Source organism: Drosophila arizonae, chromosome 6, assembly GCF_054131065.1.
Source record: "Drosophila arizonae isolate 15081-1271.41 chromosome 6, UAZ_ARI_1.0, whole genome shotgun sequence".
Taxonomy (NCBI): Eukaryota; Metazoa; Arthropoda; class Insecta; order Diptera; family Drosophilidae; genus Drosophila; species Drosophila arizonae.
Genome location: NC_142926.1, coordinates 335,609 through 363,001, shown reverse-complemented (window position 1 = coordinate 363,001; position 27,393 = coordinate 335,609). Strand labels below are relative to the sequence as shown.

Below are 27,393 nucleotides of genomic sequence, written 5' to 3'. Positions count from 1 at the left end.
TTGATGACTAGATCATTAGAAATATGGAGAATTGTAAGCTCACCTTAAAGGTTTGAGCAACGAAGAGTTGTCGTCTGATAGGCTTTGCTTGCCAAAGGCATCCAGGCCCAAACGATGAGTGAGGTCATTTAGCGATGGCAGTTCCATTCGATTAGGTATATATTGTCCGCCATCCATAGCAGTCGAAAAACGTTGTTGTTCTACACCAATAATGTTTTGTTCTATTTGCATTATTTGATCTTTTGAATCCGTGTCTGGTTTCTCAAAAAGTTCTTGTTTTATCAGGTTTCTATACTGACTTCTGAATATCATAGCACTCGCGTTCTCGATATTGACATCCTTTGGCTCAGCTGTCTCATTCGTTGGGTACGTTGGCAGGGTATTTGTGCAGCGAGAATTTTGATCATGTAAAGCCAGTATATCACTGGCGTTAGCAATCGCAGTAGCTGGCTTCATCTTCGAAATACCATTTAATAGTCGCGACTTTGACGTAATTTGAATACGCCTTTTTGCCGTTTCAATTTGATGAGCTGGCTGCAATAAAAATTAATGAAATGAAATGAAAATTAAAATTAATTTAAATAAAGTAATTAATTTTGAATAAACTAAAATTAAAACAAGTAAGAACGTTACAATCGGGCGATACCGATAGCAGAAGACTCATTCACAGCCCAAACGCTGTCAACCAGAGTATATAGTGCAATTTTCAAGTCTAGTGCGCAGCAAAAAACACGGCATGATGTCATTAAAATTGGAAAATCATCGATAGCTATTGCATTCAAATTACATACATATATAATTTATACAATTTTGATTTTTATTATATATTTATATCCATACATTGGATACCGGCTTCAAGCTAACAGCAGATCAGCGCGATTTTCCTATGCTTGTGCACACACTCATAGTCTATTCTATGCGTACAGACAGAAGCGCGCCTTTTCTCACATTCTTAGAATTTCGATTGATTTCTGGACTTTCTAGCCGTTACTGTAGTTTTGTCTGATGACGCTCTCTTATTAAGCTATTCTATTTTAGCAACTGATTGCTCGAGCAAAGCAGTGGCCAGGGTGCTAAGGGCGACGCAAGTAATGTTAGAGTAGGGGAGGTTCGAACCTTTACTGTGTTATTTTTTTTATTTTTTTATACATATTTCGTTTTTTATAAAATATGTAGATATTTTATTGGGAAGGTGCGCGCTTGACTGAATGGCACTTGATACTTTTCATTTTCTTAGTCTAATAATTTTATAAGTTTAAATTTGTTTCTTCTTAAATAGCCCTCAAATACATATACGCAAATACATACATATGTATATATAATTATATATGTAAGCCTGCACGCATAGCATCAAGGAATCCAGCCTTATACACGCTCATTTGTATGTGTGTGTAAATGCGTGCTCTAGCATATTCTAAGAATCCCGTTGCGATTGATTTGTCTTTGCATTGTTTTTGAATTTCCAGCCGCTACACTGGCTTTTCTTTGCTATGCGGCGTCATAACAATAATGTGATTTCGTTTTAACTACTCTTGATCGAAACGACGGTGTCGTGCTGTAGGCTGAAGCGCCGACGATCTTTATTTTAGCTATTTTGACAAACATGCTGTTTGGGTTGGGTGCGAGTTCAAATCCCGCTGAAAACACTTTTTTTGTAAATTGCAAATTTTTGTTATTTTAGCTTTTTTATATTTTATTAATTTTATAAAAATGTTTCCTTCCGTGCTATCAATGCCTATTAAGCCTACTTATGTGTACATAAATGTCACAACTCGGGCACTGTAAATGCCGATTGCCACGCCCCTAGTGGCCGTAGACTCCTCAATTTTAGCCAGTTTTTAGAACGAGCAACCGGTTACCTAAATACAAAATTTGAATTCTTACGCTCAAAAAATGGGAAAATTACAGGATATTTTTCGATATGCCACGCCCCTAAAGAGGCTTAAAAATTATTTTTGGGGCATCGATAATGGAGGCCACCAGTAACTTAACTATCCGAATTTGAAGCTTCTAGCTCTTAAACTGTAGGAAATATAAACTTTTGCGGTTTGCCACGCCCCCTATAGGCGGACATATATCTACCATAGCTCGTTGGACGTGGGTGGTCAACCCGCGTATATATACAAATTCTTACGCTCAAAAAATGTAAAAATTACAGGGTATTTTTCGATATGCCCCGCCCCTAAAGAGGCTTAAAAATTATTTTTGGGGCATCGATAGAGGAGGCCACCAGTAACTTAACTATCCGAATTTGAAGCTTCTAGCTCTTAAACTGTAGGAAATATAAACTTTTGCGGTTTGCCACGCCCCCTATAGGCGGACATATATCTACCATAGCTCGTTGGACGTGGGTGGTCAACCCGCGTATATATACCAAATTTCAGGTCTCTAGCATCAATAGTGCCTAAAATATAGCAGAATTCGAAAAATCACTATATCTTCAGGTCCGATTTGCCACGCCCCTAGTGGGCGTAGATATATAATTTTTTCACCTATCTTCATAAAATTAAAACATCAGCTTACATGAAAAATTTGAGCATTCTAGGTTTATAACTTTAGGAGATACAGTTTTATCCGATTTGCCACGTCCCTAATGGGCGGAGATATCCGCCATAGCTTGTGATCTTGGATGATCGGCGCGGACCTTCATACCGAATTTCAGCTTTCTAGCTTTTCAACAAACATGATTTCTGGTATATCGGAAAATGCATTTTCCGATTTGCCACGCCCCTAGTGGGCGGATCGGGAAAATTTTAACACTTTATAAATCGGAGATATACACGACTATGTGTTCCAAATTTCAAGTCTCTAGCTTCAATAGCGCCGAAATAGATTGCGTTCATACGGACAGACGGACAGACGGACGGACAGCAAGATGGACATTGCAGAAAACCAATATACTCATTTCACTTTCGTGAATGAGTCTAATTATTACTATTACACTATTACCATTTCTGAAGTACTTACCTGGCTGACATTATCGAATTCCGATTCACTGGAACTAGTTACTGTGCTAATGCTCCGTGCGTCAATATCCAACAAAGCGTTCTCCCCATCACTAGCCGACACAGGACCCATCTCAAGTTCCATAAATTCATGCCCCTTGCATATAACTTCGCCTTTGATTACACCTTCGCCTTCACCGTCGCTGGTCCCCAAAATATTACAGCCGGCTTCCTCATTCTCAGTACACTTATTTTTATTGTTAACAAATTGTTGTTGCATTTTAGCAGCAGAGAGTGTGATTTCGCTTAAATTTAATTGGAAATTAAATTGGCGTCCAGTCTCTGTTGCGGATCCTTCAACATCTAGTGAGCTATTTGAATCGCCATCAAATTTATTCGGGGGCGATTTGCGTTTTCCCGACATTCTGTAAATAAAAAACGTAAACATTGTAAGCATTGAAAATGGGAAATCAAGCTGTAATGCATTTTTTAAATAAGTAGGCTCTATAAAGTCTATACTCTATAAAGTATATACCGCATCAAGCTTAGAAGCTATAAGACCTGGACAAAATTTTAATAATGTTTGTTGTAGGCCCATGCACGCGCAGATCGAGTTTGTTTCAAAAATCACTAATTATATTTAGTTTAATCGATTAAATACCTTATGGAAATCAACTACAAAATGATATACCCTACATCCTTAGAGCTTATCGACCTTGAGGTCGGTATAAAAGCCACATATTTATATTTTGGTCCATATGAATGAATAGTGGAACCCGGACTCGGTTAGAGCTTCTAACTCTTGAATTAACTAAAAATTATTTACAGAATGTAAATTTATAAATGAGTCAGAATTTCGATTTTTTTTTATATATATATTGCATATCAGCTAAAAATTGCATTTATTAGTATTGAGGTCCTGAAGATCGTATTTAGTTCACGCTATGCTCCGAGCTAAAGCATTCTTTATTTCATAGGTACAACACAAAAAAGAAAAACAAAATTACAAAAATAAATTTCTGTCGTGCTTCCCGGAGAATACACATTATACATAGCATATTTATATTTAGAGAAATCTTTCGGCATCAACTTCCGTTTATCTGTCTCACGCTCCTCTCTTTCTCTCTCCTTTTCTCTTCTTCGTGTCGCTTTCTTGATATTGCATTTGGAGTAGTCTTTGGCACGTGGATGTGTGCTGCGAGCTGCACATGAAGCAAATCTATTATTTTATAATGGTGTGGGTGACTCTAACTCCAGTCATGCAGTCCTTTTCTGTTAATCATACATATTGGCTTTGGATAAGATGACAAATTAATAACAAGGTAAACTCTATTATATATTTGGAAGCGCACGCATCATGCATACAACCACAAGTGCTATTCAAAGAAAGAAAGAAAGGTGTAACTTATTTATCGCTGAACATTCTATATATTCATATGGGAGTTGAAGTATTATTATATGTATTAAAATTCAGCGCCCTCAAAATACAATGTTACGAAATGAGATAAGCGCGCTGTGTACAGGCAGACGGATGGAATGACGCGTAGTAGACCGATCTAGTATTACATCATCGACTAAGCCAAGTTTGTTTGACTTATTCGATAAATTAAATATCGAGACTGGAAATATACAAGCGAATAGAGCAGCGATGGATACAAAATATATATCTTTCAGAAAAGAGTTTATCTTAAACAGTGACGACAGTAAGGCCACGAATGGTCGAATAGAGTAGAATACAGAATACAGTAGCAAGTTCAGTCCACATCTCTGATTCAGAAACAGTCAGCCTCGAACTCACAGCCAAAAGAGGAAACAGAGCTTCAGTTGGGGAAGTGACAAAGACAACAAATGATTGTTTTTGCGATTTGCTTTGAACTGAACATTTTATTTATAATGATGACTTCCGTAGCTCGTATGAATAGACGCGACATCAACACACACCGCATACAGACGCCGCACACCACACTCATACATACGTAGTCATCCATTCAAATATTGACATGGCTCCTGCAAATAGCTTCCGCAAGTTGACTTTAATGGGCTTTTTTGGCGGTTTTGGATTTTTTCTGGGCTCAACATATATACAGATATATAATACATATAATACGTATCAAGTGTTATACATAGCGAAATACAAGATTATATACAAAATAAATAATATATAGATTGTAAAGTAAGAAGTAAGAACGCCGGATTTGGATTTGGAATCGGAGCGAAGAGTTAAGCTCTCGTTTAAATAAAACTTAATTTTCTATACAATAATTGTAAAAATATATTTTATTGGCAAGTCCAAAAGCATCAAATGATATGGAAAAAGTTCATCAGTGATGGCTGATGAATCGGAAGTGGACTTAACACAAAACTAGAAACCAGTACACTTGATTCTCCTTAATGGCGCAAATAAAACCAAAACCTGACAAACGTTCTGTATGTTTGTGTGAATACATAAGGAGCTAGAAGGCTTCTTGCATCCATTTTAGACGAATTTCATTACTTTCTATTTCTTGGACCATTTATCATTTTACGTCGAAGCAAGTGCGTTCAATTTGTCCGCGTTACTCGTAAAAATCCATCGACACACTTCAAGACTTGGGGGCGACTTTTCGTAGCCCAGCAATTTTGAAGGGGAAGGTTGGCTACATACTTCTTACTTCAGATCACTCGTTGCCTTTGCTCGAACATTCCCACCAAGTATGAACAAAAGGCCCTAACATATATTCATAGTTCTGTATTAGAAATATAAGTACTTGTGCAAATACAAACGATTTGTGTGTGGGTGTATAAAGGGGGCTTAAGGTAAATAAAATAAATATTATTCTTCCTTTTTAAGCACCATAAACAAACAACAACATCAGAAAAATAAAACACATAAAGAAAGTTAAAAAGAGAAACACACACAAATGCCTGGGCGCAATAATGAATTTTCAATTGAAATTGCCCAACCACCTTTTCAGGAGCTCTGGACCTGGACCCACGACCATTTCCCGTTTCCCATCGACTATTTGGCATTGTTTACGAGCCCTCGGCAGTGGCCTTCATGTCTTTGCGCACGTGCTGGCATTAAAAATGAATTTGGTTAGCCGAAGGACCATTGGCGGTGGAATGAATCTAATGGGGTCTACTTATTTGAGAGAATGCCGATTACCACTTTGCAAATTACCAACTCAAAGGGCAAGTCCACGACCTCAAAAATAAAAGAACACGAATGCTGAATGTAAAACTCAATCTATTATAGATATATAGGTAACGGATGAATCCAATTTTACGTGTAGCTTGTTTGTATATACTACAGGTAATTGCGCATATAGACAGAAATATATCAAGTGAGTCTTAGTCATCAATGTGTTAAAAATTTTATATCTTCTATCTTCTATCAAAGCTTTAATATTAAATGTCCCATGTTTTAGACCTCTCAAATATATATACAAATTTCAAATATTATCTTTGACAATTGTCTTTGTTACATATGAATATAAAGCATGATAAGTACAAATAGAAATTTACTACTCCTATTTACTCAGACCGGTAAAACTTAAGCTTTGAGTTTAAAGGACATACCATGTTAATCTCAGATACTACTATAACTTAAACGCTGCTAGACCGTGTACGAATAGTATATAGAGAGATAGAGATAGAGATAGATAAATATATGTATATATTTATGATATAGTCAATTATTTCCTACTTTTTTGCATATATGTATGTATGAATGTGTGTATGTATAAGAAAACACATCGAGATATGTGCATATCCAAACGCTAGACGGTTTTTAACTGTATGGTACTTTTCGCTGTTCAAAGAAAGCTTTTGTGTTTGTGACCACTCTTTGTTGTTGTTATTGTTGTTCTTGCTCGGCTTTGTCTCTTTGTTGATAGCGCACTTGTTTGGTCAAAAGGGCGCATACAAAAGGGCGACTGCAGCACAGTCGGAGGACATCGTGCGTCTATATTGCCCAGGCCATGTATACCATCTGCTGGGGGTCATCCGACACACACAAGTCGAGAGATTCGTCTATTATTTATGCCTATTTATGTTTGTTCATTTTTACATTGCACTTGCCGCAACATTCAATGGGTTGCCCTTTAATGCTTGTAACTCTCTAAGCAATATGTAAATGATGCCTATTTCACTTTTCATAATTTTATATCTCTATCTCTATCTCTATCTCTATCTCTATCTCTATCTCTATCTCTATCTCTATCTCTATCTCTATCTCTATCTCTATCTCTATCTCTATCTCTATCTCTATCTCTATCTCTATCTCTATCTCTATCTCTATCTCTATCTCTATCTCTATCTCTATCTCTATCTCTATCTCTATCTCTATCTCTATCTCTATCTCTATCTCTATCTCTATCTCTATCTCTATCTCTATCTCTATCTCTATCTCTATATCTATCTCTATCTCTATCTCTATCTCTATCTCTATCTCTATCTCTATCTCTCTATATCTATATATATCTATATCTATATCTATATCTATATCTATATCTATATCTATATCTATATCTATATCTATATCTATATCTATATCTATATCTATATCTATATCTATATCTATATCTATATCTATATCTATATCTATATCTATATCTATATCTATATCTATATCTATATCTATATCTATATCTATATCTATATCTATATCTATATCTATATCTATATCTATATCTATATCTATATCTATATCTATATCTATATCTATATCTATATCTATATCTATATCTATATCTCTATCTCTATCTCTATCTCTATCTCTATCTCTATATCTATATATATATCTACATATATCTTTTTCGGTATTTGTATTTTTGCATAGTATAATCGATTATGGATAATATCGTGAAAGGCTCCCCAGCTTTTCTTATTTTGGCACAGTATAATCGACTATGGATAATATCGTAAGAGGTTCCCCAGTTTTCCTAAAGTTTCCTGAAGGGTGATTATTACACTTGTCGGACTCTATTGTGTTTGGCATCCTGATGGAACGTCATGGTTAAGCTTGTATTATGCCCACATAGAGCTGAAAGCGAAAGGTCATTGAACAATCTGCACTTTAATGTTATATTCGTTAACTTTTGTGGGGCTTCGTAAGTTTAATGCACACTCTGCTAGCGCTCAGCTTACAGTATCTGACACTTTAACGAGGATGCCAGCTCTGAAAAAATATTGCAGTCAATCTTCTAAGCATAATCAGCTTAAATGTCCATAATGACAGTTTTTCTTCTTAGCTGCCACCGCACTAAATCGATCGAAATAAAAAAATAATAAGTAAGAAAGCTCTAGTCGAAGTGCTCGACTACGAGATCCCCTGAACCCCTCGAGTAACTGATAATTCAATATTTATTCGTACATGCACACACACACACGCACACACACAGCCATACGCACGCACGGATAAACACGCATTGGCTGCAGTGCACTGCAGTGGTTGCCTACTATGCCATAGCTATGGGAACTTAATTGTTTAATAACTCTTGTGGATGGACCATATTCATGAAACATTCATATTATAAATATAACATAGATATGCATGTATTTGCCAAGGCACAAAGCTCTAGTATTTTAAAAACGCCTTTTACAAATTTTATGGTGAGGGGGTGAATTAGGGGTGGGGGTAAGTTTTGACAAAAATCGAAATTCCATAAAGTACAAATAAATCTACATTAAAAAATTAGCTTTAAAGATGTAGGAGATATAAATTTATTACTGGTTTTCGATTATGTTTTTAATCGATAACAAAATAACGGGACAAGTTATCGATATTTACAGCAAAACTTGATATGCGCGTGGGATACACGGATGCTAGGAAAAAAATTTCAGCTCTAGCTTTTATATCGTCTGAGATCGACGTGTTCAAACATACGGACATACGGACAGACAGACGGACAGGGCCAAATCGACTCAGCTCATCGCCCTGACCAAGAATATATATACTTTGTGGGGTCTGCCAAGGCTCCTCCTGCCTGTTAAATACTTTTAACAGAACCAATACATCCTGATTTCCCATTTTCAATGGGTTCAGGGTATAAAACTCATGAGTGGAATCTCTGAGAATCATTTTCTGAGTATGCGAAGGCGAATTTTGAAATCAGTCTATAAAATTAAAACTTAAATTAAATTGTGAACTGTGGAAAATCTAGTCAAGATCGTTATGTGGCTTGTCTTATATTAAAATAGTAAACTACGTGCCGAATCACGTCTCAAATAGAAGCTCTTACATTGTATTTTCGAATTACGGCTTACCTATGTATAATTTAGATATGTGAGTCTGGGTGTGTGTGTGTGTTTGCAATACATTTTATATGAACATTATTATCGCGTAACGATTGCCACAGAAGGGATCGTCTTTTTATCGTTCTTGAATTACATTTGAAATGCGACCACTTGACCAATCAATGAATATTATATGTTGTCCTCTGTATGCTGTTAAATGTTGAATATCGCCACCCTTGACTGCAACCCTGCCAACAGCCAAATGACCAAATTGATACCCCCAAATCGCTTACCAAACCAAGTAAAAGTACTCTGCTCTCGAGTCTGGGAGTAGCCGACCAAGAAGATTCTCATCTTATATCTTATATTAATAAGGTCATGATAATGCCACACCTCCTCCTATAAAATGTGCGCATTGTCCAACATACATGGATTCATATTTGAGCACAAAACACTATGGGCGATTTTCCATGATAGCTGGTTATAAATTTGATGGTGGAATATTAGGAGAATTTTTTATTCCTTAGTTGTTAACACTCTAGTTGTATGGAAAAATATTTTGATTGCACCGGGGACTTAAGGTATATAAATTGGCACGAAAAATATTCTGTTGTTGCTCAAATTATTATTTTTTTCTTTGAAAAATAATTATAATAATTTGAAATAATAAGACCAATATGAGAAACAAAGCTGAAGGTATCTGTAATCTATTTTAAACAATACATGTATATAGTATATACATATATATATATATATACATATATACTATATATATATATATATACGTATTTATTTTATTATTTTTATACCCTGAACCCATTGAAAATGGGAAATCAGGGTGTGATGGTTTTGTTGAAATGCAAATACTTGTATATCCATGTTCTGATTATAATCTGAAAGTTTCATTCAGATCGTTTGTCCATGTTCTGATTATAATCTGAAAGTTTCATTCAGATCGTTTGTCCAAAAAAAGTTATTAAACAATTAAGTTTTCATAGTAAGCGCACACTGCAGCCCATGCGTGTTTATGCTTGTGTGTGTATGTGTTTGTGTATGTAAATATTTGTGTATGTGTATGTGTGTGTGTGTGTGTATGAGTGTTTTTTTTTTTTTTTTTATATTCATTTATTAACAAAATTATATAGCAAATTACAAGTTGCGTGGTGGCTAGGATAGCGCGCGGTGCTTGCGGGACGGCCGTAAAGCATTGCTTCGCAAGCACTGTGCGTTACCTTAGCCTGCGTGCGTGTTTCTTGTGTATGAGTGTGTGTGTGTATGTGTGCCTTTGTGTGTGTGCGTGCGTGTGTGTGTGTGTGTGTGTGTGTGTGTGTGTGTGTGTGTGTGTGTGTGTGTGCGTGTTTCTTGTGTAAGCTGAAAGACGCGAAAAATGTGTCTAGTTTACAGCAAGGAAACCTTTTCATTCTCGTTTTTGCTCGTTTAAAAAAAAAAGGCACCTCTGCGCTCATCAGCTACAAGATTCTTGATATTTGGAACAACAACTACCGCAGCCGACCAACCTTTACTATATATTAGTAGCAATATCGTATGAGTTCTCAATCAACCCAGAAAAGTATCAAAGTTTTTGCAAAGACCTTTTTTATCTCTTCGAAAAAAAAGCCTTGGATTTACACGTACTTAAAAAGGTGACGAAAAAAAAAGTTGCACAATTGAAGAGAAAAAAATCCGAAATTCAAGTAAAATATAAGTAATATAATAAACAAAATTAGGTTTCTATCTTTATTTGTAGACTTTATACCGCCAAAATCGACAAATCGCCCATAGTGCAGCGAACAGACGCTGTAAAATGAAATTTGAATTGAAGCATAATACGCAATTATAGCGATGGCAATGTATAGCGGGTATAAGAATTATGTTCCCAATGCGTCTGCAGATATCTCTGTCTCTTCATAAACTGTTCTACTCGACTGAGTCGCCAGCATAAGGGATTTGAGCTTCAGTATTAAATTTGGGTACATCCATTCGATATGTATTGTCTTGCTGTATCGCCAGAATGACAACTAAGAGGCCGACCCGATTTTATACCCTGAACCCATTGAAAATGTGAAATCCGGATATAATGGTTTTGTGAAAAGTATGTCGCAGGCGGAAGGAAGCATCCCAGACCCCAGAAAGTATATATATTCTTAATCAGGGCGACGAGCTGAGTCGATATAGCCTTTTCCACCTGTCCGTATGTGCGTATGAGTGCAGAGATTTCAGAAATTAATACAATTAAGCTAGAGACTTTTGCATGCATACTCGTGTATACCATACGCACAACGAGTTTATCATATTTTTTCCATAACATATCCGATTTCTATTTTATCAAAATAATCGAAATTTCAAGTGCGAGAGACTTGTGCAGACACACACATTAAAACATTATGATCACGATCTGAAAGTTTCATGAAGATAGCCCTACTGTTTACAAAATAAATGATTCAACAAATAAATTATATTGCTTACTTAGTGATGCATGTGTATGTATGTGTGCATAAGTTTTTGTATGTGTGATTAAAAGAAGTGCAGAATTATTGGAATATCATTTCATTGCAGGGTTCAAGGTATCTCCTAGTCGAGCAGTCTCGACTAGTCCACTCTTACTTGCTATTATGTCTGCTAGCTCCATTTGTTTCTATATGATATATTCATACTTCATCGCGTCACTGACTGATGGAAAATAAACTCTTCAAACAGTTTGCCAATGTTTGCATGAGTAAGGCAAGTAGCTCACAGAATACAAGGCATAAAATAACACAAAACAAAAGACAAAAGATCACAAAATCTTTGACAATGAGATTATGACACAAGGAAACATGTGAGCCACATCTGGCCAACACGTGGAGTACAAAAGAACAGAGCTCCAATCCGGTTTTCCATTTCGAATATTTAGTGAGCATAACACTATCTGTATCTGTATCTGTATCTGTATCTGTATCTGTATCTGTATCTGTATCTGTATCTGTATCTGTATCTGTATCTGTATCTGTATCTGTATCTGTATCTGTATCTGTATCTGTATCTGTATCTGTATCTGTATCTGTATCTGTATCTGTATCTGTATCTGTATCTGTATCTGTATCTGTATCTGTATCTGTATCTGTATCTGTATCTGTATCTGTATTTATATCTGTATTTGTATCTGTATCTCCTGAATCTCCTGAATGTCCTGCGAAGAGATGATATCCACAGCATTTTAGGCTTCCTTTATGCACAACACATGCATTCGCAAGCACGCATAAGTATCCGTATCTGAAACGCCCCGACAGCGCTTGGGTTGCAATGTGAGCTATACTATGGGAACTTTTTTGTGAATGAAGTTCTCTTTGGATAGACCAGTTTATCAAAATCAGGGCGAAAACCTGTAGGCAATAACTTGAAGAAGGCTTATTAGAGATTGCTTGACTACGCGATTCCCTGAACCCTTCCAGGAATAGATATTTTTGCGCACTTTTTCTGATCTATCTTTCAGATCGTTATAATAACATTAAAATGCAAATATTTATTAAAGTACAAGTCTCTTGTATTTGAAATACGCCTCTTACAAATTTTTGGGAATGAGTGAATTTGGGGGTGGAGGGTGGATTTTAACGAAAATCGAAATTTTATAAAATACATTTACATATATATTTCTCCAGAAAAGTCTACTTTTTCTTTGGGTTTTTTAAATTACTAATTATCTTGAAAACGCATGATACATGTCTGAAATCTACGCGGACACACAGATGGACAGGGTTAAATAGATTTAGTTCGTCGCCCTGATCTAGAATATATATACTTTGTGGGATCTACCACGCCTGCTCTTGCCTGTTATACATTTCAACATCAATGAGTTCAGGGTGTAAAATAACAACAAATATTGTTTTTAGTTATCAATGACCACCCTGAGCCTGAGGCTGGGAACTTAGGAAGTGGCCAATAATTCTGATCGAAAATCAGTTGCAGCTTCAGCTTGCAATTGACACTGTTTGCCCTCTACTCGGCTACTCTGCTCTGCTCTGTTGCAGTTCGGTTTGAGATTGGTCAAATTTGATGGGCACAAACAAACAAACACTTCGTCTGTTTGGTCAAACAGCACTCGCTCAATTCTTTCTGTTCAAACAATGAAGGTATTGTTCAACTCATGGGTCGATCTTTCGTTCTGTTTGCGCACCGTACGCTTCAAAATTGAAGTACCACTGAATATGTTAAGAAATGGTGTATTCTGTTAAGTGAAGACCTGTTAGTATACATCGAATAAAGTAAAGATACTTATATGTATATGGAAATATAAATAGATATGTAATTGCAATTGTCTATATATATGTAATATTTTTTTAAATGCAGATCGACGCTAGTCGAGCACTTACGACGTAACCTTTCTTATTGGATTTTAAGATGGATATGGATAAATCGAATCACTAGTCTGAATGGAAAAGAAATGAGGATTTGTGGTTTTTAAGTCATTAACCCATTAACATTGTTCTGTAATTGCTCTACAGTCTGGGGTTTTGCCACGGCTTGCAGCACTGACAACCGAACTCTAATAAGAAGACCAGACGCAGGCGAAGGGCGTTGGACAGTGGGCCGTGTGGAATAAAGTCCAGAAAATAAACACGCAAGTGCGTTGCGAGCCAACCGAGCAGGAAGGACCGATAAGACGAGCGGGAAGAAACCTTAGGGCCGAAGAGATCGACTTAGTGGCTCGTATGCGAGGTATGCCTCACAAATGATAAACACAGACAGACAAACACAGGCACATTCACACACCTTCCTCTGCTGCAGTGCGGAGCCTTCACTTTTAGCTGGAGCTCCAGGTTTTGGTCAAAAGAAACAGGAAACAACAATGTTGTACGAGAAATTTGATTTCTTGTATTCGCGTTCGTTTGCGTTTGCGTTTGAATTCGCATTCACCTGTTGTTATTTTCAGTGTGTTTATTTTTGCGACGACAGCGACTTCAGAAACGGGTACAACGAACAGAAGACCAACAACAACAACGCGACACCACAACTAGTTTTCCATGTTTCGCATCGCGCGCATTCGCATTCCGACGAAGTCTTCGTCTTGGCTTTCGCCTTCATCTCCTCTCCCGAAACCGATGTTAGCTTTGCGCAGGGGACTACTCGCAGGCACTGTCGTTTCTTCGACCAGAGGGTCGGCGTCGCGATTCATATTCGGCTTTATCTATCTACTCCAAAACATGTTTTCGAAGCATTTTCTCAATAGACGAGTACACGCAAGTAGTCACACTCATAGAAAACACACACAGATAGAGTCGCATTCGCACATTTCATCTTTATACGAAATGCGTAACAATCGTAACTTTAGGCCCTGCTCATCGATTCTGAATCTCCCCACGTTTGCCTTATTAATAGCTTGATACGAATTGACGTTGTCAAAACTAAAGTATCAGTACCCAAAAAATATATATAAAATATTAAAATTCATAAGTTGGTGACTCGAGCTGCAAAGTGATATGAGAGATGCAGTTGACTATCTGAAGCTCGAGAGCGATTCTAATCAGTTCTTGACCCTGATCAAGATATACACTTCATAAGATCGATTCGCTTCCTTTTTGCCTGTTACATACATTTAAACCTATTTATCCAGAGCTCGAATATTCAATGTTCTGTGTAAAATATTATAAATTCATATTTTATATTATATTGATATATTTTTATAATAATATAGAAAACGAAGAAGAGTCCTGCAAGAAATTAATTTTCATAATAGAATAGCAGTTTACCGTAGAAATTCCTGATTGATCAGAGATTGAATCAGTTAAAAACAAACACAGATTCATTTGCAAAGAAAACGCTATTCTTATTTTGTTTTATTTTCTTTCCGTAGTAGCCGTTGTCCAGTTTAACCAGCTCCTCAGAACTGGATAAAAACCTGTCGCTATTTCCCTAGCCCCCTCCCACCCCTTCCCACTTATCACCACCCCTCCCCCAATGGCTGACGCAGTTCTGTTTAGCTTAATGAGCATGCGTGCAATGCACTGACTGTATGAATATATATATATATATATATATATATATATGTGTGTGTGTGCGAGTGCAAGCGTCTGTGTGTTTGTCGCTGTAGTTTGGAACAGATATTGGTGTAGCACCATAGACTATGCACGATGTGGCCATCTAATGTTGATACCCTGAACTCATGGAAAATAGGAAATCAGGGTATAATGGTTTTATGAAAATTAGGTAACAGGCAGGAAATCATCGCAGACCCCATTCTTGGTCAGGGCGACGAACTAAGTCGATATAGTACTGTCGTATGAATGCCTAGATCTCAGAAGTTATAGGAGCTATAGACTTAAAGTGCAGAAGAAGAAGTGCAGAATGTTTAGAATATCGGCTGGTAGGGTTCAGGGTATCTCCTAGTCGAGCAGTCGCGACTAGAGTACTCATACTTGTTATTAAAAAACATGTAGTCAAACTTGATCTATAGATTGCTTTGCACAGTTTGTCATTGGTTAACAATTTACTGAGATTTTGGTAAAATTGCGAAAAGCGTTAACATAAATTTTAAGTATTGGCTTGTATTAGAGCTGGACCTGATTCAAAGATGGATTATTGGTCCACAACGCGCTTAAAGCTATGAAAGTATCTACCCAGGTAAAAACACAATCAGATGCAACAACCAGTAGTGTTGCTTCTAGTGCTCAGATTCGTGAAACACTGAAGGGGTCAGCACTTCCGAAAGCGTTATTTCTCGTATGGGAAGAAGACTCAGTTCTCGGTGCATCTAAGTACTATTTATTTTCAGTAGCGATTTGTAAAGTTAAATATTTTCGGAATGGACGTACTTTTCGTTTTCCTATGTGGCCGAAATATAATGATGGTTATTATAAATGCGGAATGTACCAATGTACCAAATCGATATATATAAAAATAAATAGTAATTGCAGTTATTACAATTGCAGTTATATAATTGCAAGTATTACTGAACCGGTTAGATCAGACTTTTTATTTGTTTTCTATGTTTGTATGCTGTTTTTTGAATATGTCGCTCCCTTGTGTTCTTGTTGTCATCGTCGAGCACTTATCGGACATTTGCAAAGCCGCCTCCATATTCTGCTACACACATATATATATTTTTATACGTATATACATATGAATATGTATGTAAGTGAGTAGATATCTATTTCCATTTTGTTACAGTCGCTGTCGCAGTCTGTCATTGTTTTCCGCATATATGCCTCTTTGGCAATATGCCGCCTTTGGCGCTCTTTACTCCTTACAACGGCGTACACTAGAACATTTAATTCATGGAGCTTACGTCTGTCTACATCTCCCAAGTAGAGATGAGCAGAAAATGCTTGAAGACAGCGCTACTGTATTTGATAGTATGTGTGCACTCCGTTCATTGTTTCGCCTTGATTGTCTCTTTGATGTGGCCCGTGGCCCTTATTACAAGCAAATACAAGGTCCGAGAACACAATTTATGGCGTTCCTCGATGACACTCTTCTTCGAACAATCGACCACGAGCAGTCCACCGAATAACAAATAGTAACAAATGCAAGCGTACTTGACAGATGTATAGAGCTAATATCATTAGGAAGCCTATGACTTTATATCAACTGAATGCATGATGCCGTCATGCGTTGGTCAATTCCAATACACCCTGTACGACAGCAACTGTAGACACACTGATTCAGAGTCTTGTCTTTATTCATACTCTTTATATGACACCCTGAATATATATATATATACGAATACATAATGTATGTAGGGGGCGTATCAGACTAACTAAACGGTATAGTCATATGTTAAAGCTCGGGCCATTCGCTTTAGATCAGAAGCCCAAGAACCAACCTTCCACTGAAAGGACTGTAGGGAAGAGCAATCGCAGTCGCTGGAAAGACTGCACCCAGTTTTTCGCTGATCGCAGAGTATTTCGTAGTCGGCCACACCTACGAGCACTCTAGCTTGATCACAACGAAGAGATCGTATGATCGCATGAATATGCTACCATTTTAGTGCGTCTGCCAATCTGTTTCGAACGCATAAAATCGAGTAATGCATATACACATTAGACAGTGCTATAAAGGATTCCAACCGGTCAAACTAACTGCATCACCAACAACAACAGCAACAACACAAATCAAAATACGAACCAACTCAAATAAAACAGAGTCAACCGCATACCGCCCCGGTTACAGTTATGTAGTTATCTTACGAGTCGAAACGATGTGAGTCGCAATAAGTCGGAGTCACTGTCTTCGCCTTCCTCTTCTTCTTCGTCTTTGTCTTCGTGCTACCGTCGAACGGGCGGGCGAGTTTACAATTTCAGCAAAAAGATTAAAAGACAACAAAATATAAATAAAAAAAAAAAACAGCAGACACCGTCTTCCCATCGAGCGCACGATCGACGTTAGGAGCTGAACTTCGGCTGAGGCTTTTCCCATGCAAAGAGATGGCTGCGTGGCAAATGCACCTGTCGCACTCAATGCTTGTGCGCGAGGCCAGTGGCTAGAGCTGCTGAGTGCAAAACTGGTCCGTGGCTCAAATTTTTCGAATCGCACTACCCAAAAGTTTCTAAACAGAAATCTATATGAATTATGTTTAATCACCTCTCAACCACCGTCTGTTAAAGCATTGAAGATCAGGTGGAAAATATCTTGAATATTGCGATTAGATTTTTGTTTTCAAAGAAGATTCATTTCCTTCGAAATTCATCTTGCGATGAAATTTATCACCATCTCTCTCTATCTCTTGCCCTCTCTCTTAGATAAAAGCTTTAACGATAAGTTCCACTCACCTTTCCTTTTACAGCTATGTATAAATCTGTATTGTAATTCCATATATGAACATTATTGGTTCAAAGATCTGTCTATTATTCCATTGTTTTACTTTGACTAGGTTCACTTATTTGATGTCGATTGTTGATATTTTTTATATGGCACTATTTGTAGAACTGTTCATTGAAACACACTTGATCACATTCACATTTTGGTGGCTCAGAGAATGCTGTAGACATAAGAGAAAATAATTATTTTACATTGTCGATCAATGCCAAAAGATCTCTAAGAGATCTCTGTCATCTCTTCCTTATACTCTGTCGTCATAATTAACAACATAAAATTTCTGTCGATTTGCCGATTCTCCAGCCGGGGACACAGAAATACATTTTAGTTTTTTGTGATAAGTGATTGACCTTTCGTAGTCAGTTCAAATTTAGTTTTGTGGACCGAGTGTGTCTCTTTCTCTCAAACACACATACTCTATCTCTATCTTTATCTCTTTCTCTCTCTATACCTCTCTCAATCACTCACTCCCACGGCTTTCTCCTCCGCTCGTGCTAATTTTGATCACCGCCACTTGTACATGCACATTTACACACACAAGTTTGCATATGCGTAAAACGGCATTCTTCTTGCTCGGTTTATTTTCATTACTATATTTACTATAATTGCGAGCTTAAAGTTAGATTTCGATTTCGCTTTGGACTTCAATTTTAATTTGGGTATCGATATCGATATCGCCGTACACGCGCGAAATGTGAAACGGATAAGCGGCAAAACGGTTTAACGACAACTGCAGTAACAGCGACAGCAGCAGCAGCGTCAACGATAACGACAGAAACCGTAACAGCGGCGCGACAGCCTAACCTCCACTACCATCACCACCGCGTGGCAACGTTCAATTGTCACTGATTTCAATTGGATTCCACTTCCACTTCCACCTTCAGCCGTTCCAACGGCCTGCAATGCAATGCGACTGCAAGAGGGCTGCTCTTCGGCTCTCCAGCTCTTCGGCTTTGTGGTTCTTCGGCTCCATATCTGATTTAAGAGATGCTGGGTCGTTCGGGTTTCAATTTTCGTTTCGGTTTTGCTTTTGCTTCGTATTGCTATTCGTATTCGTAACTCGGGATGTTATTCTTGCTTTTTGTTATTTTTTCAAAAGCATCTCTTTGGCTTTTGTCTCTTTTAGCTGAAGAGCGCATATTGCATAATCAATGCTGGCGCGCCAACAAGAGAGAGAGAGAGAGAGAGAGAGGGCGAACCAAAGAGACACAAGGAGGCAGTCTAACCAATAAGAGCTGACACTGGCCATTGACAACCAATGGTTAGATTATCGGATTCACTTGGCCACGCCCAAGCAGCGGACTGTCATATAGGGTATGTATGGAGTCTCACAACCGGTTTTTGACCTTTTGCAAAAGCGAGAATAGCGAATACTAAAATTATACAAACGCTGGGATACGTGCAAATACCTATTGCTAAGTTCTGTAAATTAAAATATTTCAAATATATCATTGAGAAATCATATCAAATCATATTTGCAATTAAAATTTCGTTTCAAAAGTGGCCAGCCAAAATTAAAATGAATGGGCGTTAATCTTTAGTAGCCCATGTAATTTCCGACTGCCAGGACTTTTAAATTCAGTGAACCCAGTATTTTGTCTGCCAGCCGCTACCATTCAGATATATCTAGTGTCAACAAGTTTTTCGATTCAATTTCAGGACGTCTTCGTAACAGTCTCATACGCAACACTCATACGTGGACTTGGCAGAATGCCGAAATATGCTTACATAGCATTAAATGTTTTAAATATCTTCAAACTCTTACTGTTATTATACTTTATATAATTTTTTTCGGTTATAGCTTTTTTTGTAATGTATTTTATTTCCCTTTCAAACAAAATTTGTAACGTAAAGCGACATCTATCGAAAGAATTATCTGTGCCACAAACCTTAAAGCTTGATAATGATAGATTTCCTCATTATATTAACATAATAGCAATAGGTTTGAATTTATGATGAAGTAGAAAACTTTCTATTTTCAATCATATCTGGTTACACACCCCACCAGAGACTGAACCCAAACGTAAAGCGACATCTATCGGAAGAATTATCTGTGCCACAAACCCCATGCCTTAAAACTTGATAATGGTAGATTTCCTCAATATATTAACATAATAGCAATAGGTTTGAGTTTATGATGAAGTAGAAGACTTTCTATTTTCAATCATATCTGGTTACACACCCCACCAGAGACTGAACACAAACTTTTCTATCGTATTCACAAACCCACAAAGGCTGTGGATAATCAAGTTTGTAAGACCTCTAACTTCAAATAAGGTATCAAAGCACAGACAGCAACTGAACATTATGTTTATAACATTAGCTACTACACAAACCTTACACTTACATACAGATACAGTGCAGTGTATATATACAGTGCTTATCATAATTATAGCCCACTTTTAATCCACTTAAACGAATCGGCTGAACATTTTTCCCAAATGGCATATTTCCTCAAAATCTTCAAAAATGAGTAGTTCAATATTTCAATTATGAATGGCAAAAAACTTTTTCACATAACATTTACAATTTAATAGCGGTTTCTTAAAAAGAGGTAAAAAAAAAAAAAAAAAAAAAAAAAAAAAAAACAAACAAAGAAAAACAATACCCATTTGCTGTATCAATGTTTTGGTAAAAAAAAAAGAAATCGTTGAGGAATGATGAAAAACTAGAGTTAATATTTTGTCCGGCCTCCATTTGTTTTAGTTAACTCAAAAATTCTCTTCCTTATTTAAACCACTAAATTTAATAAAAAGTCCTTTTCGAAACTTTGTCATTCATTTAGAATTTGCGTTTTAAGATACACCCGTCTTGCAAGATTACCCAAGACATTTTCTTTTGGGTTGAGATCTGAAGAACATGCTGGCCAGCCAAGGACATCATAATGACGTTCCCCCAAATACTCCTTTGTACGTCTGCTCACATGGATTCTGGCATTATCCTGTTGAAAAAACATTGGTTTCACACAAAATTCCCTTAAATATGGAATGAGACTACTATCTGAACATACTCTTCACTGTTCATTCGGCTTGTTACAAACTTCAATTCTAAGGTACTAAATGAACAAAATGTACCCAAAATCATGACAGAGCCACCTCCAAAGTCTGTCCTTGAAAAAAACATAGGATTCTTTTTGAAATCATGCTAATAAGCATCATGCCAACACCCATCAGAACCATCCAGGTTAAACTTCTTCCCATCAGAAAATATGACCTGTTAGGGTAAAAATTATTAAATATACTGTAAGCCAAAAGACGATGAATAAAACGCGCGACGATGAATAAACGGTCGCAGTATGTCTTTCGGCAAAATCAAATCGAGCAACCTTGTAGCGACTTAGCAACATGGGTGCTTTAGTCAGTTTGGTCCTCTTTTTAATTCCTGATCTCTCCGTACTCGAAAAGTGAGAAAATGCGGCCCTTTTCATAATAAGATAATTGATTTCCAAGCGGCATCTCTTAAAAACTATCTAAATTTACTTAAATACAATGTCTGTGCCGCACTTAATAAACTCAAATTTGCGACAGTGGGCTATAATTATGATACGTACAATGGGTAAATTGTTCAATAAAGCTGGACTTCGATAGGGTCCTAAAGGTCCGCTACTTTAGCGTTATAAAACAAGTAAGAACGTTGCAGTCGGGCGATACCGATTACAGAATACTCAGTCACATCCCAAACGCTGTCAACCAGAGTATATAGTGCAATTTTCAATTCTAGTGCGCAACGAAAAACAGGGCATGATCCCATTAAAATTGGAAACTCATCGATAGCTATTGCTATGATCATTGCATCATTGCATTCAAATTACATACATATGTATATAATTTATATAATTTTGATTTTTATTATATATTTATATCCATATATTGGATACCGGCTTCAAGCTAGCAGCAGATCAACGTGATTTTCCTATACATGTGCACACATTTATCGTCTATTCTATGCGTACAGTCAGAAGCGCGCCTTTTCTTACATTCTTAGAATTTCGATTGATTTCTGGACTTTCTAGCCGTTACTGTAGTTTTTTCCGATGACGTTATGTTATTAAGCCCTTCTATTTTAGCTACTAGCTGACCGAGCAAAGCAGTGGAGCGGGAGGTTCGAAACCTCTTCGATGACATTTTTTTTATACCCTGAACTAGAGGTGGGCACGGGCCGAATTTTTTGCACCCGGCCCGATCCGCCCACGGTCAGAATTTCAAAATTTTATCCGTACCCGAAAGCAAAAAAAACAAGTAAGAAAGCTCTAGTCGAGACTGCTCGACTACGAGATCCCCTGAACCCTTGGAGCAATAGATATTTCAATAATTTTTCGCGTCTTTCAGCTTACACAAGAAACACGCACACACACACACACAGGCACGTACGCACACACAGGCATACATACACACACACGCATACAGACACACACACACACGCATACATACACAAACGCATACACACACACATACACATACACACACACATACACAAACACATACACACACATACACAAACACATACACACACAAGCTCCCACGCATAAACACGCATGGGCTGCAGTGTGCGCTTACTATGAGAACCTAATTGTTTAATAACTTTTTTTATGGACGTACGATCTTCATGAAACTTTCAGATTATGATTATAACATGGATATGCATGTAATTGCCAAAGCACAAGTCTCTAGTATTTGAAATACGCTTTTTACAAAAGTGATGGTCAGGGGGTGAATTTAAGGGTGGGGGGTAAATTTAAACAAAAACCGAAATTGTATAAATTGCATGTAAGCATACATTAAAAATTTGGAGACTCTAGCAATAAAGGTGTAGAAGATATAATTTTATAACTGGTTTTCGATAAGGTTTTTTATCGATAAAAAAGATCGGGATGAGTTATCGAATTTTAATGATAAACTTGATATGCGCGCTGTAATTACGGACATTTTAAAAAAATTTGAAGTCTCTAGCTCTTATATCTTCTGAAATCGACGCGTTCATACATACGGACAGACGGACAGACGGACGGACGGACAGACGGACAGACAGACGGACAGGGCCAAATCAACTCAGCTCGTCACCCTGATCAAGAATATATATACTTTGTGGGGTCTGCCACGCCTCCTTCTCCCTGTTACATACATTTCAACAAAACCATTATACCCTGATTTCCCATTGAAAATGGGTTCAGGGTTGAATCACATCAGCTGTTAGTTTCATTTAGTTTTGGTAGATGGCGCAGCAGCAGTGAATCTTTTTGAGTTTTGCCAGCGCCACTAGCAGGAGTAGGGTGGCCTAGAGTGTTAGCTGCATGACGCTCGATCGAGAAGTCGCGGTTCGAATCCCGATCGACGATGCAACTGATGTTAATTTTTTTTAATTGTTTCAAAATATTTTTATATTTTCATAAATGAGTTTTCTATTTAATTTATATTTTTAAATACACCGAATTTGAAATTTTAACTATACTTTATGTGCGTTTTTAATAGTTTGGTTATTCTAGCAGATTCTATGAACCATATCAGCAGCTAGTTTCGTTTAGTTTTGGTAGATGGCGCTGCAGCAGTGAATCTATTTGAGTTTTGCCAGCGCCACTAGCAGGAGTGAGGTGGCCTAGTGTGTTAGCTGCATGACGCTCGATCGAGAAGTCGCGGTTCGAATCCCGATCGATGCAACTGATGTTAACTTTTTTAATTGTTTCAAAATATTTTTATATTTTATTAAATGAGTTTGGTATTTGATTTATATTTTTAAATACATCGAAATTGAAATTTCAGCCATACAAAATGAGCATTTTTATTTGTTGGGTTCAGGGTAGTATCTAGTCGAGCACTCTCGACTAGAATTTTTTTACTTGTTTTTTGGTTAATTTTTGTCCAAAAACTCCTGAAATTCATGATTCAAATTTGGCGGAGAGTTTTCAGTTTTCGCGTCTTTAATTGAATCATTTTGCATATCATAAATTTCTGACATCATGCTTTTAACGGTTTCTAACACATGATTTTTTTTTTCAGCTGACAAAAAACTTAATTCTTTGAATGGGGGATTTAAAAATAATCCAACCAAATGAACGGAAGTTGGCTGAAAACGCTTCTCTAAAGAGTTCAAGGTCTTTTCTTTTACATGTTCCATAACATTGGAGTCATACATTTCAATTTAACAATTTTTTTTAGTTTCTCGTACCATAATGCATGGTTGGCTCTGTTTCAGATGACAATTTGTCAGAACAATCTTTGAATGGTTTTAAAAATGAAATTAAACATTCCATTAAAGTGAAATCAATATCTGCTATACGTTGTAGTTGATTTTTTGTTAAAAGTAACATTTTAATCTCCTCCTGAACTTCCCAAATGCTTTCAAGCATAATGAAAACTGAATTCCAACGCGTTTTAATATCTTGTTTTAGTGATTTGCTCAGTTTTTTGTTAAGCTCTGAATGCTTAAAATATTTAACAAGATTTTTTGATTTTTCCAATAAGGTCTTAATTTCTTCAACGGGATTCTTTTCTATAACGTCATCCATGACTAAGTTCAAGTTATGACAGGCGCAAGAAAGTCTCTTATAAGTGTTGAAGGCGGCAACCACGTTGGCTCCATTGTCAGTAACAATAACACTACTCCTTAAACTACTTTCTAAATTATACTCAAGCAATATATACTTCACTTGCTCTAAAATGTTAACGCCAGTTTTTTTTTCCTCTACAAATTCTTTTACTCCTAATATTGACGTTTTTAAACAAAAGGATTCATCAATGTAATGTGCACTTAAGCAAAGAAAGCTTCTCTGGGTAAACTAGTCGGTCCACATGTCGGTAGTGAATGCCATGCGTTTGACAAGTTAGTAGTGAGCAGATCCTTTAACTTTCACTTTTTTCGGGACAGAATCAGATCATGGGAGTCGCGCGTTCCGTACTGGGCGCCTATGTTCAATATAGCTTGAACATAATTACGAAAACCAGTTCCTATAAATTTAGCAAAGATTAACATTGATGAATATAACAAAATATTAACTTTTACCTACCCTCAGTTACGTTTAATGGCAAGAAGTCTTTGGCTACAAAAGCTAATTGTTTTTTAGCTAAATCATCAAGAACATTCTTCGGAACAGCCTTCGATGCAAAGTTTAACAATGGTTGATTGGGTGGAGGCATGAAAGCGCATTTGTGCCGATCAAGTGTTGTGGTGCCATTTTTGGCGCTCAAAGCCAAAACAAGCTTGCATTTGCAGCAGCACACAAAATCAAGAGGCTTTCCATCGAATTCGACAATCTTGAAAGTTTTCCAAACATCACTCTTTCCAGAAGAATTTTCTATCAATTTGTACATATTGTGATTGGCACTAATTGCTCTTTGCACTTCACATTTTGTTTTAGCACACTCATTATTATTAGCGTTCATTTTCTTGTACAATGCTTATTATGCTTTTAATCGTAATGACAATTTTATAGAGATCATCGATACAAAAATTAATCGTATTGTATTTCCGTCAGCGGACAGTTTTATTCAAATTTAAATGCATAATAATTGCTTAATTTGCAAGCGCACACAAAATTAGCGATGTCGAAAGCAACCCTGTTTTTGCAGGCAAGTACAGAGCATCTGCAAATTACACAATTTATTATACATTTTAAATTTTAATAAAACAGTAAAAATTTGATCGGGTAAATCGGATTTAAGCAGTCTAACCCGTAACCGCCCACACCCAGCCCGAAATTAGATTTTTCAGCCCCACGGGTAACCGCGGGTGCCCACGGGTACCCGATAAAAGCCCGGCCCGTGCCCACCTCTAAATGGGGACCAACCAAGACATCGAATTTTCGTCGACATAACCGGTTGGACGCTTTAACCGGATTCTACTGTATATTCTTGATCAGGGCGACGAGCTGAGTCGATTTGGCTCTGTCCGTCTGTCTGTCCGTCAGTACGCGTCGATCTCAGAAGATATAAAAGCTAGAGACTAGGTCCTAGGTCCGTGTATATCACGCCCATAACGAGCTTTTCTCTAAATATCGATAACTACTCCCAATATTTTATTATCGATGAAAAACCTTATCGTAAACTAGTTATTTAATTATATCTTCTACAGTCTCCAAATTTTAAATGTGGACTTATATGTATTTTAAATAATTTCGGTTTTTGTTGTAATCTATCCCCCACCCCTATATCCACCCCCTCCTTTGTAAAAGGCGAATTTCAAATACTAGAGCCTTATGCTTTATCAAATGCATACATATCCATGTTATAATCATAACCTTCATGAAGAAAGTACATCCACAAGAAAAGTTATTGAACAATTAAGTTCCTATAGTAAGCCCCAATGCGTGCTTATGCTTGTGGGTGTAAATGTTTGTTTATGTCTGTGTGTGTGTGTGTGTGTGTATGCGTCTATGTGTGTATCTGTGCCTGTGCGTGTGTGTGTGTGTGTGTGTGTGTGTGTGTGTGTGTGTGTGTGTGTGTGTGTGTGTGTGTGTGTGTGTGTGTGCGTGTTTCTTGTGTAAGCTGAAAAACGCGAAAAATTATTGAAATAGCTAATGCTCCAAGGGATAGGGGATCTCGTAGTCGAGCAGGCTCGACTAGAGCTTTCTTACTTGTTCACTTATAACATATTTAGAAAATTAACATCAATAATATTAATATTTTTCACCTTTTCTAGATCATGTTTATCTTCGTCTTCCTTTTAAATTTCTGGTTTCGCTTATATCGTCCTATCTTTACTGAGGCGCGATTGATGGACACTTAATCATAGCAATCAATCGCTTCACTTGAAAATTTCATTGTTTTGAAGAGTTTTGTCTTTTTTGAAGACAAAAACAACAAGAGTTGTTGTTTAATCTGCTGCTCTTTCGGACATGAAAACTTTTTAAAGTTGTATAAATTTTGCTCCGAGCTTCTGATGTGTTTTCTTCAAGAATACTAGCAGCTAGCAGCGCAGAACGCTCTCAATTAATCACTATTTATATAAAGCTCAGAAAAGATCTTGCAAGATCAGAAGCAAATTTTATCTGCACTTGAGTGCCAGCTTCTTAATGGAGCTTCCTTATGGGGAATTTAATTTCGCCTTGAGAGAGAGAGATAGACTTGAAATTTTTCCTAGGTCCGTGTATGTCACGCGTATATCGAGTTTTTCTCTATATATCGATAAATACTCCCGATATTTTATCATCGATTAAAAACCTTATCGAAAGCTAGTTATTTAATTATATCTCCTACACCTTTCGAGCTAGAGCTTCCAAATTTAAATGTAGACTTATGTGTATTTTATATAATTTCGATTTTTGTTGTAATTTACACCCCACCCTTATATCCACTCCCTCACCCTCACCTTTGTAAAAGGCGTATTTCAAGTACTAGACACTTGTGCTTTGGAATGTACATACATTTAAACATTATGATTATGTTCTCAAAGCTTCATTGAGATTGTACGTCTATAAATTAAATTATTCAAAAAATAAATTCTTATAATG

The 27,393-nt window shown here is 36.9% G+C and overlaps 1 protein-coding gene across 4 annotated transcripts in view; it reads right to left on the bottom strand.

Moving 5' to 3' along the window:
* Sox102F (transcription factor Sox102F) overlaps window positions 1-18,837 on the bottom strand; it is a 65,691-nt gene extending 46,854 nt beyond the window's left edge. The window contains exons 1-4 of one of the 4 annotated variants that reach the window (XM_089472868.1): window positions 18,403-18,837; window positions 17,906-18,114; window positions 2,968-3,370; window positions 44-534 (exon numbers count right to left, since the gene is read on the bottom strand). In XM_089472868.1, coding sequence (XP_089328994.1) covers window positions 44-534; window positions 2,968-3,369 — 893 coding nt within the window. In that variant the 5' untranslated portion in view covers window position 3,370; window positions 17,906-18,114; window positions 18,403-18,837. Of the gene's footprint in view, window positions 1-43; window positions 535-2,967; window positions 3,371-14,054; window positions 14,074-17,905 lie in introns of those variants that run through there. The other 3 variants (XM_089472869.1, XM_089472871.1, XM_089472870.1) reach the window with 3 other exon arrangements.
* Window positions 18,838-27,393: the final 8,556 nt, after the last annotated feature.